Raw genomic sequence first — 22,119 nt, forward strand, 5'->3', positions numbered from 1 at the left:
TGAGCATTTGAGTTGTATTGAAATGGTTAACCCTAATGGCACCTACATAGGCATCATGAGGTGTGAGTGGGTATGTGAGGATGCTTGTGTTGGCATCTTGATTATATTTATTTTGTAGTTGTAGCTGAGTGACCCCCATATTCTGTGAACTGGCTTGATCATATTCACTGTGGTTATTAGTATTCATAAGAAAGGAATTTGAATGTGTTTGAGATGAGTTGCCTGAGAAATATGATGATAGGGGTTATAGGCTGGATAGAGTGAGAAACATTGAGGTGAGGAAGAGAATGGGGGTGGAAAGGGAGTTGGGAGATAGGGTTGATGAAAAAGTATTGGGATCATTTGGACACATGGAAAGAATGAGTGAAGGAAGATAAGTAAAAGGTGTGGAAGGAGTGAACAGGAGGGAGCAACCTAGGATGATATGGATGGGGCATTAGGAAGGAGGGGAATGTGTTGAGGAAGGACGTGAGAAACCAGAAGATAGGGGTGAATGGAAAATGGTTGTGCATGGATGATGCTGTGATGCATGAGTGGGAGTGGGTGGGGGATAGGGGATGAGGAAGTATATGTGAAAAATTGACACAGCCCAAAGGAATTTCTCCTTTTCTCCATTTCTGCATGGTGGTACAGAGAGGGGGGTTCACTGATTTAATGAAGCAGCCTTGCTATGGATGTGCTTGTGACCCAGGGCAGTGGGTAAGATGCAGGGATAACCTGTCATCCAGGAGGTGCCAAAATAAGGAGGAGGGAAGGGGATGGATGGGAGTGGAGTACGTGGGGATGCAAGTGGATTTTATGCCTTTGTTTTTTGGCTACCTCCCTTGTAAGGGGGAAAAAGCCTTTGGTATATGTATGTATGTATTAGTATTCAGAGTGAGAGAGATAAAGTAATACAGCTGTAACATATTTTATAACTCGAGTATTGTGATGCATCATCAAATCGTCTTACATCAATCATCATTGACTCATATTGAAGAGGTTGGATTCCAAGTTTCTGCCCCATACAATACCATCATCACAATCACCCCTTCATATAAACTCTTTGCATCCATTCCCAGATGCCTTTCTCCTAACACTTTTTAATCCCCCAAGGCATTTATTTGTTTTTCTCAATCAACAAGTTAACTTCACCTCCACTCCTCCATTTCCTGTTGTGTGTGACCCCAAATACCTAAAGCTATGCACTTTCTCTAGCTTCTCTCCTTTGAGACTTACTTCCAGCTCACTGCCATTTTCTACCCTTGTACATCTCATCACCTTGCTTTTACCCACATTCACCTTCAACTTTCTCCTATCACATATCTTCCCAAATTCTGTCACTAACTGCCTTAGACCCCCCTCTGACCCTACCACAAGTGCAGTCATCAGGTAACAACAACTGGATCACCTCCCACTTTTCTCCATTTTCTTTAACCATCTCTAATTATCTGCCCATTACCCTTGCCTGTACCCCCCGCACCACCCCATCCATGTACACATTTAATGCTTGGTATATAGATAGATGTTATGGGTAATAGAGGGTGAGGAATTTGGTAAACATACAGATTTATCAGGCAGGCCCCAGCCGTTGCAAAGCTCTGAATGTAGGTCCCTCTGAGCATGAGTCTCGTGCAGTACCATCGTGTTCAGAGGGGCCTACATTTATAACTTCATGATGGCCTAGCCTGATTGTTTGAAATACAGTAAAATTCCTTTTATTCGATCTTGGTGGGACCTACCCTAGATGGGATGTTTGGAAACGTTGGATACTTGGATGTACACTAAAATATTAAGGGGAAAAAACTCACTGGTTTTAGACATTTTCACTTAATTACGTTACAATAAAGCATAATAAACAACACAGCAGGGTGGAGGAGAAATAACCACCAAAAGACAAACTTAAACAAACATTGAAATCCCCACAAAGCCACAAAAATAACAGCTGACCTGAGCACCATGAGTCGGTAGCAGTGATAGCAACAACTAAATAATCACCTAATGGTCGGATAAAAGTTGAATTTGTCCAAACATCCATTTGGACAAATTCAACTTTTATCCGATTTAGGACATTGAAGAAAAAAGTTGGATGTTTGAACTAGTTAGATGTTCGAAGGTCAAATAAAAGGTGTTTGACTATAAATCATATCTACTAGTGATTTTTTCCATAATACAAACTTATGATTGTTCAAATTATCTGGGTTGATCAAACATTGTACCAGAAAACAAGTGTTTCTGACTAGGCTTTCCTGGCCTGTTGTATGTATAAAGTCGTGCCAGAAAGCCTTGTACAGGTAACACTCTAATTATGCTGTTTCTTATTGTGCCTTTTTAGTTTAGCATGATCCAGTGAAAATAGCATTTTTTTTTTTTTTTTTTTTTTATTATTATTATTATTATTATTATTTTTTTTTTTTATTTTTTTTATTTTTATTATTATTATTATTATTTTTTTTTTTTTTTTTTTTTTTTTTTTTTTTTTTTTTTTTTTCAGACACAGATACAAGCTTTTACATGATTACATTAACAGGACTACAAGTGTGTATTCCCCCCTCCCCTGCATCCGACCTAGATATGGACCAAAAGGTCTCCTGTCGGCATGATAACATAACAAAACTGATAACATAACAAAACTAGTGTTATAAATTGAAGTCTTGTAAATAACATTTTATTTGACAAAGGTGTTTCTAATGAAGTGTGAACAAACTGTTCTTTCAGGTGTGACTTGGTGATATATGTATATGAGAGGAGGAAGGTGAAAGTAAATGTAGGCAATATTAAAGAAATAATTTCTCTCTGTCTCTGAAGGGCCATGAGAATCTTATCAACAGAATTCACAGTGCCATTCCTAAAATCACTCCCGATGGGAAACGTCTTCAGATGGTGGTGTGTTCAGCTACGTTACATTCCTTTGAAGTCAAACGTATGGCAGTAAGTACAGGAAAGCCAGTTTGTGAGATTGGAATGATCATATATTTCATCCTCACTAATGTTCTCTAAATTATGTTGAGTACATGAGGAGGGGGAATGGCTGAGCCCTGCTTTGAAGAGTTCTCACAGAGTTACCTTTGGCCTGAGCAACAATGGTGGGGGACAGGGATAATCCATAATTATGGTGCTGAGATTAGAGGGACATGAAATGGGATTTCATGCATATAGAGTGCTTTGACTCAGTCATCCTCTTGAAAGGTATGTGTTGTATGTATATAACGACTTGTACTTCTGTGCCAGGAACGTTTGATGCACTTCCCAACATGGATTGACCTGAAGGGACAGGACTCTGTTCCTGAGACAGTGCACCATGTTGTTGTGAAGGTGGACCCACGTAACAACCAGTCGTGGACCAATCTGAGGAAGCATGTCCAAACAGATGGAGTCCACAGTCGGGATAACGTCCGGCCAGGCAATAATACACCAGGTGTGTTGGTGGTTATTGTTGCAAGGTGACATGGGGTTATAGTGGGAGTACTGTCAGGGTTAGATAGTAAAGAAATTAGCAGTTAAGTACATTTGAAGGAACAAGTAATAGAGTAGTTTGAAGTATTATTGCTGGTCACCATAAATAAAAGATTAGTTGATAGACTTTGATATACATTATACATTTGAACTGTACTTTTATCTAAGAACCATTATGATTGGTCATGTCAAGGGATGCTATTTTAAAACTAGAATTGGTTATTTACACATTTTTACATTTTACAAAGTTTTATTTAAAACCCAAATTCAGAAGGATGTATAGTTTTTCATTATGTTGTTTGTTATCAGCAATTTCAATTACTTAAATGATGATTGTTTGTGTACAATAGAGACCTTGAGTGAAGCAGTGAAAATGATGAAGGGTGAACTGTGTATCAAAGCCATCGACACACACAAGATGGACCAGGCTCTCATCTTCTGTCGCACCAAGCTTGACTGTGACAACATGGAACGCTACATGAATCAATTGGGTTTGTTGACTGCCCTCTCCTCTGAACATATGTACATCCATAATTCTTCTAATCCTCCTTTTGGGCATGACTATATAATTGGTTAATGCCCACAACTATCCCTTCACCCTGGCCCATATATACCTAAAATACAATCTCTCTTTTTATAAGAGTTTTTATGAGAGTAATATAGGAGGAGTGTGAATGTGTTTTGAGATGAAATGCCTGAGAAGTATGGTAGGGGTTACTAGGCTGGATAGAGTGAGAAACAAGGCGAAGAGAAGAGCAGGGGTGGAAAGGGAGTTGGGAGATAGGGCTGATGAGAGTATGGGGATGTTTTAGACACATGGGAAGACTGAGTGAAGAATGATTAGTAAAAGAGGTGGTGTAGAAGGCAGAGGTGGAAAGAGTGAACATGAGGGGGTGACCAAGGATCAGATGGACAGATGAGATCAAAGGGGCATTAGGAAAGAGGGGAATGCCTGTTGAGGAAGGAAAAGATGAGACGGAAGATAGAGGTGAGTGAAGAATGGTTGTGCATGGATGATGCTGTGATGCATGGAAGGGAGGGGATGCAGGGGTGAGAGAGTAAGTGTGAATGATATTTTTATGTAGCCCAAAGGGATTTCTCACAGTCTTCTCTTTTTCTGCATAAGGGGACAGAGAGGGGAGAGGTCACTGATTAAATGAAGTGGCCTTGCTGCAGATGTGCTGTGTCTTGCTTCATTGCCTCTGACCCAGGGCAGTGGGCAAGTTGCAGTGATAACCCCTCATCCAGGAGGAGCCAAGAAAAGAGAGAGGGAGAGGTGGTGAATGGGAGTGTATGTGGGGATGAAATGGGTGGGAGTGGATTTATGCCTTTGACTTTGGGTACCTCCCTTGTAAGGGTGAAAACGCCATTGGTATATGTACAAGTTTTACATTTTATTGCTAAACATATATTCCTCTATTGATAAAAGAATTTATATACATATATATATATATATATACACCAATGGCTTTTTACCCTTTAGAAGAGAGGTAACCAAAAAACAAAGGGATAAAATCCCCTCCCACTCTTTCCATCCCCTACATACTATACTCGTATTCACCCCTTTCCCTCCCTCTTATCTTGGCTCCTCCTAGATGATGGGTCATCCCTGCATCTTGCCCACTGCCCTGGGTCAGAAGCAATGTAGCAACACACAGCAAGGCCACTTAATTTCATTGGCACCCCCCCACTCTGGCCCCTTATGCAGAAAAAGAGAAGATGAGGAGAAATCCCTTCAGGCTGCATCAAAATATTATTCACACATACTCTTCCACCCCCCATCCCCCATCCCCCAACCACTCCTTTCAATGCATTACAGCATCATCTATACATAACCATTCTCCACTCACCTCTATCTTCTGTCATCTCCCTTCCTCAACAGACATTTCCCTCTTTATTAGTACTCCTTTCACCCTTCCATCCATCCCATACTTGGTCACCCCCTCATGTTCACTCCTTCCACCTCTGCCTCCTACACTTCTTATACTGATTTTTCATCATTCATGTGTCCAAACCATCTCAATATTCTTTCATCAGCCCTGTCTCCCAACTCCCTTTCCACCCCTGTTCTCCTCACCTCATTTCTCACTTTATCCAGCCTAGTAACCAATACCATACTTCTTTATCTCAAACTCCTCGCTTCCTCTATGTTCCATGTTTCTGCCCCATACAGTCCTGTAGGCACAATCACTCCTGCATAATCTCCTCTTAGCATCCATCCCCAAATGTCTATTTCTCGTTACGCATTTTAATCCCCCAAGGCATTTACTTGCTTCTCTGTGTACATTCTACCTCCACTCCTGCCTTTCCCGCCACATTCACACCCAAGTATCTAAAACTATCCACTTCCTTCAGTCTCTCTCCTTTAATAATCACTTTCAATTTGCTGCCAAATTCTCCCCTTGCACATCTCATCAACTTTTACCCACATTAATGGCGTCGGATAACAATAATGATTATGATGTTATTTACCTTGACTTTAGCAAAGCGTTTGACAAGGTGCCACACCAGAGACTACTAAATAAAATCAAAGCGCATGGCATAGGAGGAAAAGTGTTAGAATGGATTAGAGCTTGGATTAGTAACAGAAAACAGCGGGTCACCATAAATGGAGTAAAATTTAGGTGGGGCAATGTTATTAGTGGGGTCCCCCAGGGCTCAGTTTTGGGTCCCTTGTTGTTCATTATGTACAAAAACGACTTAGACAATGTGATAAATAGTGATGTTAGTAAGTTTGCGGACAACACTAAAGTAGGACACCAAATTAGGTCAGGAGACGACGTAGAGATTCTGCAGGATGATCTTAAATTGTTCACTTGGTCACTGAAATGGCAAATGAACTTCAATATCTTTAAATGTAGCATGCTACACAAGCCCCAAAAATAGATACAGCTTAGATAACATACTTTTAGAGAAAACCGAGAGAGACTTGGGAGTTCTAGTGAGTCCGGACCTTAAAACCAAGAAACAGTGCGTTAGCGCCAGGAATAATGCAAACAGAGCATCAGGTTTCATTGCTAGGACGGTAACAAATAGAAGCGCAGAGGTAATTATAAAATTCTATATAGCAATAGTTAGACCCATCCTTGACTATGCGGTACAGTTTTGGTCTCCGTCCTACAGAATGGACGTCATCAATTCACTAGAATCAGTACAGAGAAGAATGACCAAAATGATACATGGACTCAGAAATTTGCCTTACGAAGAGAGGCTTAGGCACCTTAACTTATGCTCTCTGGAAAGACGCAGAGTGCGGGGTGATCTAATAGAGGTGTCCAAGTGGATCAAAGGCTTCAACAAGGGTGATGCAAACAAGGTCATCATATTAACCCATTAAACTCCGATGACAAGATTCTTGTCATTTGGTCAAATAAAACAAAAAATCATAAAACACCAAAATGTTTGATCAAACACCAGAAAAATATGTCAGTCCTGACGTCATATTTTTCAGTCATTGGAGTTTAATGGATTAAAACAACAGGGCAGGACTCGCAGTAATGGTTTTAAACTGGACAAATTTAGATTTAAGAAAGAAATAAGCAAAAATTGGTTTACTAATAGGGTGGTCAACAAATGGAATAGACTTAGTATCATGTCGTAAGTGCTGAAACTATCAGTTGTTTTAAGAAACGATTAGACAACTTTATGGATGGGGATGATAGGTGGTAATGGATATGGAGGTGCCCAGTGTAGGCCTTATGGTCTCTTGCAGTCTCCTTCATTCTTATGTTCTTATTTATTTTCGACTTTCTACTTTCACACACCTTTTCAAGCTGTCACTAACTTCCTTCATCCCACATCTGATCCTGCCACAAACACAGTGTTATCAGCAAACAACAACTGGTTCATCTCCAATTTTTCTCCATTTTCTTTAACCATCTCCAATCCCTGGCCCATTACCCTTGTATTTACCTCTCACATCACCCAATCCATATATAAATTGAATAGCCAATGCAATCTTCAACTTCCTTCTTTCGAACATCTTCCCAAACTCACTAACTTCCTTAATTCCTCCTCTGATCCTGCTACAAGTGCAGTGTCATCAGCAAACAACAACTGGCTTATCTCCCACTTTTCTCCATTTTCTATAATAATAGCCCCCCCCCCCAAAAAAAAAATGGAAACCACAACATAACTGTACCTAATGAATACAAATGAATCTCATATTTTGAATATTTGTAATATACACTTTAATATTGACCTGTAGGTGGAGGACCCAAGAATCGTAATAACCCTTACTCCTGCGTCTGTCTCCATGGTGACCGTAAACCACACGAAAGGAAGGCCAATTTGGAATGCTTTAAAAGGAAAGAAGTCAAATTCCTCATCTGTACTGATGTGGCAGCAAGAGGCATAGGTAAGCAAGGAACTAAACTTTTTATTTTCAAAGAAAAAGAGAGGGTGTGTGCAAGATCTTAACCCCTTCCATACGGTGCCGCATACGTAGGTGGCATGAGGAGCAAGTGGATATGCGAGGCTGCCATATCGGCGTCTTGATTATATTTATTGTAGTCGCCCCTGCGTTTTGACACTCTATAAACTGCCCTTAATCACATTCTCTATGGTTTTCAAAATTCACGGGTGAAAGAGAGAACGATCGATATAAGCGGTTACTATATTTTATGATGCGAGTATTATTACGACACGTCATACGGCTGGCATCGGCTGCTGCCCGCGAGACTTAAGGCCTGTACTGAAGAGGTTAAACCTGCTTAATTTTCTTTACTTTTTATTTTCAGATGTTGGAGGGCTTCCATTCATGATCAACATCACCTTACCAGATGAGAAGAGCAATTATGTGCATCGTATTGGACGTGTTGGTCGAGCAGAGCGAATGGGTCTTGCCATCTCCATTGTTTCAGATGTGCCTGAGAAGGTAATAAGTACTTTTGAATTTGTAAAATTTGTGTCAAGAATTGGAGGAGTAGAGATGGAGGGAAACTGTAGAGTGAAGGAAGAATGTTAATGTCTTGGGTGATTGAAAAGTGTCATGAGAGACATCTGGGAATGAATTCAAAGAGAAGATGACACCTGCATAGGTGTCATGAGGCACGAGTGGGTATATGAGGATGCCAGCATTGGCGTCTTGATTATATTGATTTTGTAGTTGTAGCTGAGTGACCCCCACATTCTGTCAACTGGCTTGATCATATTTTCTGTTAATATTCAGACTTTGCTGATTATTGGGAGGGAGTGGATTTTATGCCTTTGTTTTTTGGCTACCACCCTTGTAAGGGAAAAATCCCTTTGTTAATGTATAATGCGAGTATTGTGATGCCTCATTGAATCATTGTACATCAGGCAGTTGATGCTGCCCACAAGAACTTGACTCGTATTGAAGAAGTTAAAAGAAGCAGAAAGAAGTTTGAATGTGTTTGAGATGAAGTGTCTGAAAAGTATGGTAGGGATTATAAAGTTGGATAGAGTGAGAAATGAACAGGTGAGTGGGGGCTACAAAGGGAGCTGACAAAAAAAAGGTGTATGGGATGGTTTGGTTATATGGAAAAAATGGGTGAAGAAAAATTAGCTAATAAGTGTGGAAAGCATAGATGGAGTGAACTTGTGAGGATGACCAAAATGAGATGGATGGATGTGATGAAAAGGATTTTGAGTAAGAGGGGAATATCTGTTGAGCAGGGAAGGGAGAAGGCAAAAAATAGATGTGAGTGGAGAATGGTTGTGTATGGATGATATTTTGATGCAGCTGGAAGGGATTTCTCCACTTCTCCATTTTCTGCATGAGGCAACATGGAAAGAGGGTCGCTATGTAAATTAAGCTGTCCTGCCACGAATGTACACTAGGTCTCAATCCAGCACTCGCCAACCACCACATTTGCAAACATTTGGGCCCAGGACATAAACCCACTTCTGGAATTGGTGCTTTATGTTGGCCTATTCCTGAAGAGGGTTTATGTCCTGGGCCCAAATGTCTGCACAAGTGGTGGTCAGTGAGTGTTGGATTAAGAGACTTGGGTGTACTGTGTCTTGCTGTATTGTATGACCTGGACAGTGGGCAGGTGATAGGGATGACCTTTCATCCATGAGGAGTTAAGATGAAAGCAAAACAATAGGATTGGAATGGATGGGAGTGGGTGCATGCAATGGCTGCCTACCTCTCCCCCCCAAAAAAAGGGGGGAAAAAAGCCCTTGGTTTATAGATAGAAAATGGTTGAACCTTTCAAATATGGAAGTATCATTCTGTAGGTTTTGGTGTGAATGATGCTGTTTGAGGTTCTGTACAAATGGCATACCCTAGGCTTAAAGACCTGTTAATAAGCTGTACTTAATGTTTACTAAACCTTTGATTTGCACAGGTTTGGTACCACGGGGAATGGTGTGCTACACGAGGCCGCAACTGCCACAACACACGTCTTACCACAGAAAGTGGCTGCTGCGTCTGGTACAATGAACCTCAGGTTAGGATCAGCTTTGTGCATGATTTAAACTACAATGTAATATTGCATGAGTATGTGCCTTGGTCAGAGTAGACACCATGTGAGAATGGAAACCTCTATTAAATGTGTGTTTCACTTTGTGAAGCTTTTTCAAGTATACAACTGACCATTTTGTCAGCAATTGGTATTTTAAATCTTTGGGACATGAGTAGGAGAGTACATGTTATTGCATCATATGGTTTCATATATAGAAGAATTAGGCTTTTGGTGAAATTGATACCCTAATAGTTTAAAAGAAGGGATTCAGTCACCTTATGCATGTTGTGAGATACCTTCAAATATTAAATTTCAAATTGTTGAGGAGAGCATTGGAAAGTGTCAAGTGAGGAATGGTGTTACATCATTCACTCAATTATTCCCACAGTGACAAAAACAATAAGATGTTTCAGACCTATGTAAATTACTCCTTGAAATATTCTTATCTATATACTTAGGTGAACCTGGGAAGGGAGTTGTGTTTACCTAGTTGTATTTTATGGGACAGGAGCTATGCTCATTGTGACCTGTTTACGTATCTCTCCATATCCAGTTTATTCTTGAACTCGTGTATAGTTTCACAGATTGGTTACAAAATAGGATGAGGGAGTCATATGAGAGGTACAAAGAAAAGAAAAAAGAAGTAAAGCAAAAGGTAAAGGAGGCAAAGAGGAGAGCAGATGTGAAGTGGGGTAAGAATATGACAGAAAATTTTGAAAGTAATAAAAAGATGTTTTGGAAAGAAATTAAGAGAGGAAGAGGAGGCGAATCAAGTAGAGAAGAAAAGGTAAAGGGGGCAGATGGAGAGATGATAATGGAAAAGAAGGCAGTAAGGGGAAGATGGGCAGAATATTTTAGGGAGTTGCTAAATGTGAAGGAGGATAGGGAGGGAAACATAGTTGCAGTGGGAAATGCTAAGAAAATAAGAGTGATGAGTGAGGAAAATGGAGGAGAAATAGGGAAGGATGAAGTGAAGGCAGTAGTTAAGATGATGAAAGCAGGTAAGGCACCTGGTCTGGATGGATGCCATGCAAAATGTCTAAAAAAAGGAGGTACAGTAATGGTGGACTGGCTGGTGAGGTTATTTAATGTTTGCTGGAGAGAGGGTAGAGTGCCGGAGGACTGGAGGAATGCCTGTATAGTTCCACTTTACAAGGGAAAAGGGGACAAGTGTGAATGTAGTAGTTTCAGAGGGATTAGCTTGTTAAGTGTAGTTGGGAAGGCTTATGGGAGGATCTTGATTGAGAGGATTAGGAGAGGAACGGAGGGAGTAATTGGTGAGGAACAGTGTGGATTTAGGACGGGTAGAAGTTGTGTAGATCAGATCTTTGTGGCAAGACAAATATGTGAGAAAGCTATAGGAAAGGGGAAAGATGTTTTTTGGGCTTTTATGGATCTGGAAAAGGCTTATGATAGGGTAGACAGAAAGGCATTGTAGGATGTTATGCAGATATATGGGATAGGAGGAAAGCTTCTGGGAGCTATCAAGAGTTTTTATGAGAGTAGTAGAGCTTGTGTCAGGATTAGAAATGGAGAGAGTGAGTGGTTCGAGGTAAAGGTGGGACTTCGTCAAGGATGCGTTATGTCGCCCTGGCTGTTCAACTTAACCCCTACCATACGGTGCCACACACGTAGGCGTCATGAGGAGCAAGTGGATTCGCGACGCTGCCATATCGGCGTCTTGATTATATTTATTGTAGTCGCCCCTGCGTTTTGACATTCTCCCTAATCTGCCCTTAATCACATTCTCTATGGTTTTCGAAATTCACGGGTGAAAGAGAGAACGATCGATATAAGCGGTGACTATATTTTATGATGCGAGTATTATTACGACACGTCGTACGGCTGGAATTGGCTGCTGCCCGCGAGATTTAATTCCCAGAGTGAAGTGGTTAAACATGAATGGGGTAGTGGGTCAGGGATTGGAGATGATTAAAGAAAATGGAGAAAAGTGGGAGGTGAGCCAGCTGTTTGCTGATGACACTGCACTTGTGGCAGGATCGGAGGAGGGACTGAGGAAGTTGGTGACAGAGTTTGGGAGAGTATGTGATAGAAGAAAGCTTATGATAAATGTGGGTAAAAGTAAGTTGATGAGATGTACAAGGGGTGAAAGTAGCAGTAGACTGGAAGTGAGCATTAAGGGAGAGCAACTGGAGGAAGTGGATAGTTTTAGATACTTGGGTGCAAATGTGGCAGGAAAAGGTGGAGGTAGAATGTAGATTGAGAGAAGCGAGTAAATGCCTTGGTGGATTGAAGAGTGTAATGAGGAATAGACATTTGGGAATGGATGCTAAGAGGAGACTGTATGAAGGAGTGATTGTGCCAACAGTACTGTATGGAGCAGAAACATGGAACATAAGAGAGGAAGAGAGAAGGAGTTTGAATGTGTTTGAGATGAGGTGTCTGAGAAGTGTGATGGGGGTTGCTAGGCGAGATAGAGTGAGAAATGGGGAGGTGAGGAGAAGAACGGGGTGGAAAGGGAGTTGGGAGATAGGGTTGATGAATTGGTGTTGGGATGGTTTGGACACATGGAAGGAGTGGGTGAGGAAAGACTAGTGAACGGGGTGTGGACGGCTGTTGTGGCGGGAGTGAACTTGTGGGGACGTCCTAGGAGGTGGTGGTTGGATGGGGTGACGGGGGCTTGGGGGAAGAGGGGAATGTCTGTTGAGGAAGGACAGAAGACAGGGGTGAATGGAGAATGGTTGTGTATGGATGATGTTGTGATGCATGAGGTGGAATGGGCGGGGAGATGGGGGATGAGGTAGTATGTATGAGCAAAATTTGACGCAGGCAGAAGGGATTTCTCCCAGTCTTCTCCTTTTATGCATGGGGGGACGGAAAAGGGGGGTCGCCGATTTAATGAAGCGGCCTTGCTGTGGATGTGCTGTGTCTTGCGACACTGCTTCTGACCCAGGGCAGTGGACAAGGTGCAGGATGACCCATCATCCAGGAGGTGCTAAGATAAGAGGGAGGGTGGAGGGGTGTTGAGTGTATTCAGGGATGGAATTGGTTGGGAATGATTTTATGCCTTTTCCTTTTTGGCTACCTCCCTTGTAAGGGGGAAGAAGCCTTGGTATATGTATGTGTATAGTTTTGGCATTCACTGTTTAGTTTGTTCCAGCCATCGATCACTATGTGTGGGAAACTGTTCTTTTTCAGGTCTCTTCTGTAACTGTCCTTCTTTAGCTTCTTACCGTGTCCTCTTGTTTCTCTCTTGTCCCATATCATTAGGTCATCTCTATCGAGAAATTCATCCCTTTCATAATTCTGAAGATGGTCAACAAGTCACCTCTTTCCCTTCTCTGCTCTAATGTTGACAGCTGTAATTTCTCCAATCTTTGTTCATATGTGAAATTTGATAGTGTGGGTACCATCTTTGTCACCACTCTTTGGATTCTTTCTAATATCTTTGTATTTTTCTGTGTGCTTGGTGCCCACATTGATATAGCATATTCTGGTTTTGGTCTTATCAATGTAATAATTATTTTCGTAACCATCCCTTCATCCATGTAGTCGAAGGTCACTTTCATTGATCTTAAGTTGAAAGTCTCTCCAAATAATTTATTTACATGTTTGTCAGGTGTCAAGTCACTTGAGATGATTACTCCTAGGTCCCTCTCTGAGTTTACTTTCTTTACTACTTCATTTCCAATTGTATATTTTCCCGAAACTCAATTTTTGCCTCTTCCAAATTCCATTAGGGGCGTACCAATGGAGACGCACTTGCCCTATGCAGACGCATTTGATACAAAAAAACTTCTACCTGCCGATGGTGGATAGATAGGAACATACTTATAGGCTCAAAGAATCACTTAACTATCCCCTCATAATATGACAGTCTTACCTTCCTAATCCAAATAGGTACGTGACTGCAGGACATGAAATAAAAAAAGTACTGTTTTTGAAAGAATCCTTACAAAAAACTTTTTTTGTCCCTTAACAGATTTTTATTCCATTTTTTGCAGGTGGCTTGTGCATGGCTTTATGGACACTTGTGCATCAGAAACTGCTTCCCATTGCATGCAGGGGATAGTTAAGTGATTTTTTGAGCCTATAATTATGCTCCTATCTATTCACCATCAGCAGGTAGAATTGTTTTGTGTCAAATGTGTCTGCATAGGGCAAGTGCATCTCCATTGGTACGCATACCCTATGCTACATTTCTTGATGTTGAAATTCATCTCTTATTTCTGGCTCCATTCCCATACTTTTATCCAGGTCATCTTGTAGCGATCTGCAATCTTCTTCTGTTTTCACTCTCGTAAGTAATTTGGCATTGTCTGTAAAAAAAATTGTGTAACAATTTACTCATCCATATCATTTATGTATATACATAGATATACCAAAGGATTTTTCCCCCTTACACGGGGGTAGCCAAAAAGGAAAAGGCATAGAAACCACTCCCACCCATTCTATTTCCTATATATTCCACTCCCCTCCACCCTCCTCCCTCCCTCTTATCTTGGCAGCTCCTGGATGACGGGTCATCCCTGCATCCTGTCCATTGCCCTGGGTCAGAAGCAGTGTCGCAAGACACAGCACATCCACAGCAAGGCCGCTTCATAAATTCGGCGACCCACCCTCTCCGTCCCCTCATGCAGAAAAAGAGAAGACTGGGAGAAATCCCTTCAGGCTGCATCAAATTTTTTTCTCATACATATTTCCTCACCCACCATCCCCTACCCACTCCCCCTCATACATCACAGCATCATCCATACACAACCCTTCTCCATTCACACCTATCTTCTGTCCTCTCACGTCCTTCCTCCACAAACATTCCTCTCTTTTGTAATGCCCCTTTCACCCCATCCATCCATCCATCTCATCCTAGGATGCCTCCTCATGTTCACTCCTTCCACCTCTGCCTTCCACACCTCTTTTACTAATCTTTCTTCATTCATTCTTTCCATGTGTCCAAACCATCCAATACTCTTTCATCAACCCTATCTCCCAACTCCCTTTCCACCCCTGTTCTCCCTCCTCATTTCTCACTCTATCCAGCCTAGTAACCCCATCATACTTCTCAGACATTTCATCTCAAACATTCAAACTCCTTCTCTCTCCCTCTCTTATGTTTCATGTTTCTGCCCCATACAGTGCTGTCGGCACAATCACTCCTTCATATAACCTCCTCTTAGCATCCATTCCCAAATGTCTATTTCTCATTACACTTTTCAATCCACCAAGGCATTTACTCGCTTCTCTCAATCTACATTTCACCTCCACCCCCACTCCTCCCTTTCCTGTCACATTCGCACCAAAAATTATCCACTTCCTCCAGTCTTTCACCCTTTATGCTCACTTCCAGCCTGCTGTCACTCTCTCCCCTTGTACATCTCATCACCTTGCTGATGGAGAGATGATAATGGAAGAGAAGGCAGTAAGGGGAAGATGGGCAGAATGTTTTAGGGAGTTGCTAGATGTGAAGGAGGATAGGGAGGGAAAGATAGTTGCAGTGGGAAATAATAAGAAAATGAGAATGATGAGTGAGGAGAATGGAGGAGAAATAAGGAAGGATGAAGTGAAGGCAGTTGTTAAGATGATGAAAGCAGGTAAGGCACCTGGTCTGGATGGATGCCATGCAGAATGTCTAAAAAAAAAAGGAGGTACAGCGATGGTGGACTGGCTGGTGAGGTTATTTAATGTTTGCTGGAGAGAGGGTAGAGTGCCGGAGGACTGGAGGAATGCCTGTATAGTTCCACTTTACAAGGGAAAAGGGAAACAAGTGTGAATGTAATAGATTCAGAGGGATTAGCTTGTTAAGTGTAGTTGGGAAGGCTTATGGGAGGATCTTGATTGAGAGGATTAGGAGTGGAACAGAGGGAGTAATTGGTGAGGAACAGTGTGGATTTAGGACGGGTAGAGGTTGTGTAGATCAGATCTTTGTGGTAAGACAGATATGTGAGAAAGCTATAGGAAAGGGGAAAGATGTTTTTTGGGCTTTTATGGATCTGGAAAAGGCTTAGGATAGGGTAGACAGAAAGGCATTGTAGGAGGTTATGCAGATATATGGGATAGGAGGAAAGCTTCTGGGAGCTGTCAAGAGTTTTTATGAGAGTAGTAGAGCTTGTGTCAGGATTAGAAATGGAGAGAGTGAGTGGTTCGAGGTAAAGGTGGGACTTCGTCAAGGATGCGTTATGTCGCCCTGGCTGTTCAACTTATACATGGATGGGGTGGTGCGAGAGGTAAATGCAAGGGTAGTGGGTCAAGGATTGGAGATGGTTAAAGAAGATAGAGAAAAGTGGGAGGTGAGCCAGCTGTTGTTTGCTGACGACACTGCGCTTGTGGCGGGATTGGAGGAGGGATTGAGGAAGTTGGTGACAGAGTTTGGGAGTGTATGTGATAGGAGGAAGTTAAAAATAAATATGACTAAAAAGTAAGGTGATGAGATGTACAAGGGGTGAAAGTGGCAGTAGACTGGAAGTGAGCATTAAGGGAGAGCGACTGGAGGAAGTGGATAGTTTTAGATACTTGGGTGCAAATGTGGCAGGAAAAGGTGGAGGTAGAATGTAGGTTGAGAGAAGCGATTAAATGCCTTGGTGGATTAAAAAGTGTAATAAGGAATAGACATTTGGGAATGGATGCTAAGAGGAGACTGTATGAAGAAGTGATTGTGCCGACAGCACTGTATGGGGCAGAAACATGGAACATAAGAGAGGAAGAGAGAAGAAGTTTGAATGTGTTTGAGATGAGGTGTCTGAGAAGTATGATGGGGGTTACTAGGTTAGATAGAGTGAGAAATGAGGAGGTGAGGAGAAGAACGGGGGTGGAAAGGGAGTTGGGAGATAGGGTTGTTGTTGTTGTTGTCGTTCCCTAGACTGTCTGTCCGAGCAGTCCCGTCTCCCCAAGGAAGGCCACAGCCGAAACTGGGTATTCCCACAAATCCTTTATAGAGTGTATGTTGTGTTGTTTGCGTGTGCATGATTGTGTATAATGCAGTCTTCCATTATGTGTTGTATGGTATGGGGTGAAGTGTTACATCCTGGGCAGCTGTTCACAACACGGTCCGTCCAGCCTCCTCTGGTAGCTTAGAAGTGCTGGGTGGTGACCCGCATCGCAGTCTGGCCAAGTGTACTCTGTCCTTTCGTGGGAGAGAGGATTCAGAAGGGTGGATATCAGGGGGTCTGGCATGCAGCAGTGTGTTGTCTTTCAGTGTGTTAATGGAGCGGTGAGTGATATGATAGAGTTGATGAAAGCGCATGAGGATGGTTTGGACACATGGAAAGAATGAGTGAAGAAAGACTAGTAAAATAGGTATGGAAGGCAGATGTGGAGGGAGTGAACATGAGGTGACGTCCTAGGATGAGGTGGATGGATGGGGTGAAGGGGGCTTTGGGGAAGAGGGGAATGTCTGTTGAGGAAGGACGGGAGAGGACAGAAGACAGGGGTGAATGGAGAATGGTTGTATATGGATGATGTTGTGATGCATAAGGTGGAATGGGCGGGGGGGATGGGTGGTGAGGTAGTATGTGTGAGCAAAATTTGATGCAGCCCGAAGGGATTTCTCCCAGTCTTCTCCTTTTATCCATGGGGGGATGGAGTGGGAGGGTCGCCGATTTAATGAAGGTGCCTTGCTGTGTCTTGTGACACTGCTTCTGACCCAGGGCAGTGGACAAGGTGCAGGGATGACCCGTCATCCAGGAGGTGCTAAGATAAGAGGGAGGGTGGAGGGGTGAGGAGTGTATTCAGGGATGGAATGGGTGGGAATGATTTTATGCCTTTTCCTTTTTGGCTACCTCCCTTGTAAGGGGGAAAAGCCTTGGTATATGTATGTATCATGGGTGAACTTTCTAGTTGTTCGTCCTTGCAGGGTTGTGAGCTCTCAATTGTAAAAACAGACCTGAAATGTCTGATCATAACTTCTGCCATCCCTGTGTCGTCTATGTACTCTTTACTCTCACGCAATTTTACAATATCATGCTTATCCTTTAGTTTGTCGTTTATATATCTATAAAAGAGTTTTGGTTGATCCTTACATTTGTCTATGATATCCCTTTCATATTCTCTTTTTTTCTTTCCTGCGTATGTTTACATATTCAAATCTTTCAAGTGCATATGGGTTTGGTAGTGAGAAGTGTTGAGGAAAGGGAAGCATTTTAGATAGATTTAAATAGATGCATGGAGGATTTATGGAGAAGTGTCAATGTAGTGGTATTAGATCTCAATGCTAGGGTAGGAGATGAACCAATAGATGGAGTGGTTGGGAATTGTGGAGTTTCTGGGAAAAATCATAGTGGAGAGATAATAGTGTCAATATGTCTAGAAAGAGCGTTGATGATAGCAAATACAGTGTTTAGGAAGAAAAGCATAAGTATACATGGAAGAGGGTGGTGGATGAAAGGGTAGTTGAAACAGCTTTAATGGACTATATAGTGGTAACCGGGAAATGGGTAGGAAGAGTTTTGGATGTACATGTTCTAAGGGGAGAGAGTGGGGGAATATCAGATTATTTTTTGTTGGAAGGTAAGTTGATAGTGGAGGATAGATTGATAAATAGGAAAAGGACATATACCAGAGGCTTTTTTCCCCCTTACATAAGAGGTAGCTAAAAGACAAGGAATAGAAACCACTCCCACCCATTCTATCCCCCACATACTCCACTCCCTTCTACTCTCTTCCTTCCCTCTTATATTGGCACCTCCTGGATGAAGGGACATCCCTGTATCTTGTCCACTGCCCTGGGTGAGAAGCAGTATTGCAAGACACAGCACATACACAGCAAGGCCACTTCATTAATTTGGCGACCGCCCCCCCCTCTCTGTCCCCTCAGGCAGGAAAGGAGAAGACAGGGAGAAATCCCCTCGGGCTGTGCCAATTTATTTCTCATACATACTCACTCATCCCCCATCTCCCACCCACTCACCCTCATGCATCACAGCATCATCTATACACAACCATTCTCCATTCACCCCACCTTCTCCTCCTCTCCCGCCTTCCTCAACAGACATTCCTCTCTTTCCCAATACCCCCTTTTAACCCCCATCCATCCATCGCATCCTAGGACGCCCTCTCATGTTAAACTCCTTCCACCTCTGCCTGCCACACCTCTATTACGAAGCTTTCCTCACTCATTCTTTCCCATGTGTCCAAACCATTCTAATTCTCTTTCATCAATCCTATCTCCCAACTCCCTTTCCACCCCTGTTTCTCCTCCTCACCTCTTCATTTCTCACTTTAATCTAGCCTAGTAATCCCTATCCTCAGCATTTCATCTCGAACACAATTCAAACTCCTCTCCTCCTCTCTTATGCTCCATGTTTCTGCCCCCAGATTTTTGTGGTAAGACAGATATGTGAGAAAGCTATAGGAAAGGGTAAGGATGTTTTTTGGGCTTTTATGGATCTGGAAAAGGCTTATGACAGGGTAGACAAAGGCACTGTGGGAAGTTTTGCAGATATATGGGATAGGAGGAAAGCTAGGAGCTGTTAAGAGTTTTTACGAGAGTAGTAGAGCATGTGTCAGGATTAGAATTGGAGAGTGAGTGGTTTGAGGTAAAGGTGGGACTTCATCTGGAATGTGTTATGTCACCCTGGCTGTTCAACTTATACATGGATGGGGTGGTGCAAAAGGGTGGTAGGTCAGGGATTGGAGATGGTTAAAGAAAATGGAGAAAAGTGAGAGGTGAGCCAACTGTTGTTTTCGGACGACACTGCACTTGTGGCAGGATCAGAGGAGCGATTGACGAAGTTGGTGACAGTTTGGGAGAGTGTGTGAAAGAAGAAAGTTGAATATAAATGTACATACATACATACATATACCAAGGCTTTTTCCCCCTTTCAAGTGAGGTAGCCAAAAAGGGAAAGGCATAAAAACACTCCCACCCATTTCATCCCTAAAAACACTCCACACCCCTCCCACCCTCCCTCTCATCTGAGCACCTCCCGGATGACGGGTCATCTCTGCACCTTGCCCACCGCCCTGGGTCAGAAGCAGAGTCGCAAGACACAGCACATCCACAGCAAGGCCGCTTCATTTAATCGGCGACCCCCCCTCTCCGTCCCCCCTTGCATATAAGGAGAGGACGGGGAGAAATCCCTTCGGGCTGCGTCAAAATTTGCTCACCCATACTACCTCACCCCCACCCCCCCGCCCTTTCCTCCTCATGCAATCACAACATCATCCATATACAACCATTCTCCACTCACCTCTGTCTTCCGTCCTCTCCCTTCCTCAACAGACATTCCCCTCTTCCCCAAAGCCCCCTTCACCCCATCCATCCACCTCATCCTAGGACATCCCCTCATGTTCACTCCCTCCACATCTGCCTTCCATACCTATTTTAACTAGTCTTTCTTCACTCATTACTTTCCATGTGTCCAAACCATCCTAATATTCTTTCATCAACCCTATCTCCCAGCTCCTTTTTCACCCCTGTTCTCCTCCCTCACCACCTCATTTCTCACTCTATCTAGCCTAGTAACCCCCACCATACTTCTCAGACACCTCATTTTAAACACATTCAAACTCCTTCTCTCTTCTTCTCTTATGTTCCACGTTTCTGCCCCATACAGTGCTGTTGGCACAATCACTCCTTCATACAGTCTCCTCTTCGCATCCATTCCTAAATGTCTATTCCTCATTACACTCTTTAATCCACCAAGGTATTTACACACTTCTCTCAATCTACATTCTACCTCCACCTCCACTCCACCTATTCCTGCCAAATTTGCACCCAAGTATATAAAACTATCCACTTCCTCCAGTCCATCTCCCTTAATGTTCACTTCCAGTCTACTGCCACTTTCACCCCTTGTACATCTCATCACCTTACTTTTACCCACATTTTTCTTCAGCTTTCTTTCACACACTCTCCCAAACTGTCACCATCTTCCTCAATCGCTCCTCCGATCCTGCCACAAGCGCAGTGTCTTCCACAAACAACAGCTGGCTCACCTCCCACTCTTCTCCATTTTCTTTAACCATCTCCAATCCCCTGACCCACCACCCTTGCATTTACCTCTCGCACCACCCCATCCATGTAAAAGTTGAACAGCCAGGGAGACATAACGCATCCTTGACGAAGTCCCACCTTTACCTCAAACCACTCTCTCTCTTCATTTCCAGTCCTGACACAAGCTCTACTGCTCTCATAAAAACTTTTGACAGCTCCCAAAAGGCTTTCCTCCTATCCCATATATCTGCATAACCTCCCACAGTGCCTTTCTGTCTACCCTATCATAAGCCTTTTCCAGATCCATAAAAGCCCAAAAAACATCCTTCCCCTTTCCTATAAGGTTTCTCACATATCTGTCCTTACCACAAAGATCTGATCAACACAACCTCTACCTGTCCTAAATCCACTGTTCCTCACCAATTACTCCATTCTGTTCCTCTTCACTAACTCCTCTCAATCAAGAACTCCTCCCATAAGCCTTCCCCAACTACACTTCTAAACAAGCTTATCTCCTCTGAAACTACTAACAAATCTACTACTTGTCCCCTTTTCTCCCATTGTAAGAGGAACTATACAGGCAACTCCTATCCATATACCTCCACGGCACTCTACCCCACTCTCTCCACGCATAACATTAAATAACCTCACCAACCAGTCCATCCATCACTATGAACCTCCTTTTTTTCAGACATTCTGCATGGCATCCAACCAGAACCAGGTGCCCTTACCTGCTTTCATCATCATAAACAACTGCCTTCTCACTTCATCCTATCCTTATTATCTCCTCCATTTTCCTCACTCATCACTCTCCATTTTTCCTTTCGCATTTTCACCACTGCAGCTATCCTTTCCTTCCCTATCCTCCTTCCACATTCTTTAGCAACTCCCTAAAATATTCTGCGCATCTTCCCCTTACTGCCTTTTTATCTCTTTCTCATTATCACTCTCTCCATCTGCACCTTTTAAACCTTTTCTTCCTACTTGAATATCGCCTCCTTCTTCCTCTCGTTAATTCACTCCTTTTCCAAAACTATCTTTTTATTACTTTTCAAAATTTTCTGTCATAACTTATTTACCCCCATTTTCACAATCCTAGCTTCTCCTCTTTGCAAACCTTTTACCTTTTGCTTTACGTTCTCTTTTTCTATTTCTTTGTACCTCTCATATGACTCCCTCCCTCGTTCCTCTTTTTGTAACCAATCTGTGGAAACTGCTTGACTTCTTCTCTTCTACAACCTTCTTTGTTTCCATCATCTACACCACCCATTCACTACCCTTTCTTCTATTTTCCATTCCCCGCCCTGTTCTCTTTTTGTTTCCACACATAACATCCATCCTTGCACACTTTATGACTCCCTC

At 42.7% G+C, this 22,119-nt stretch overlaps 1 protein-coding gene across 1 annotated transcript in view; it reads left to right on the forward strand.

Annotated features, from left to right (window-relative positions):
* LOC143017987 (ATP-dependent RNA helicase Ddx1-like) overlaps positions 1–22,119 on the forward strand; it is a 74,871-nt gene that overhangs the window by 52,009 nt on the left and 743 nt on the right. Inside the window, exons 9-14 of the mRNA XM_076173025.1 lie at positions 2,788–2,910; positions 3,211–3,397; positions 3,786–3,926; positions 7,643–7,792; positions 8,175–8,311; positions 9,750–9,851. Of these exons, the coding sequence (XP_076029140.1) occupies positions 2,788–2,910; positions 3,211–3,397; positions 3,786–3,926; positions 7,643–7,792; positions 8,175–8,311; positions 9,750–9,851 (840 nt within the window). The remainder of the gene's footprint in view (positions 1–2,787; positions 2,911–3,210; positions 3,398–3,785; positions 3,927–7,642; positions 7,793–8,174; positions 8,312–9,749; positions 9,852–22,119) is intronic.

This window comes from Oratosquilla oratoria, chromosome 33, assembly GCF_046742065.1.
Source record: "Oratosquilla oratoria isolate Oo_2021 chromosome 33, ASM4674206v1, whole genome shotgun sequence".
In the NCBI taxonomy this organism is placed as follows: domain Eukaryota; kingdom Metazoa; phylum Arthropoda; class Malacostraca; order Stomatopoda; family Squillidae; genus Oratosquilla; species Oratosquilla oratoria.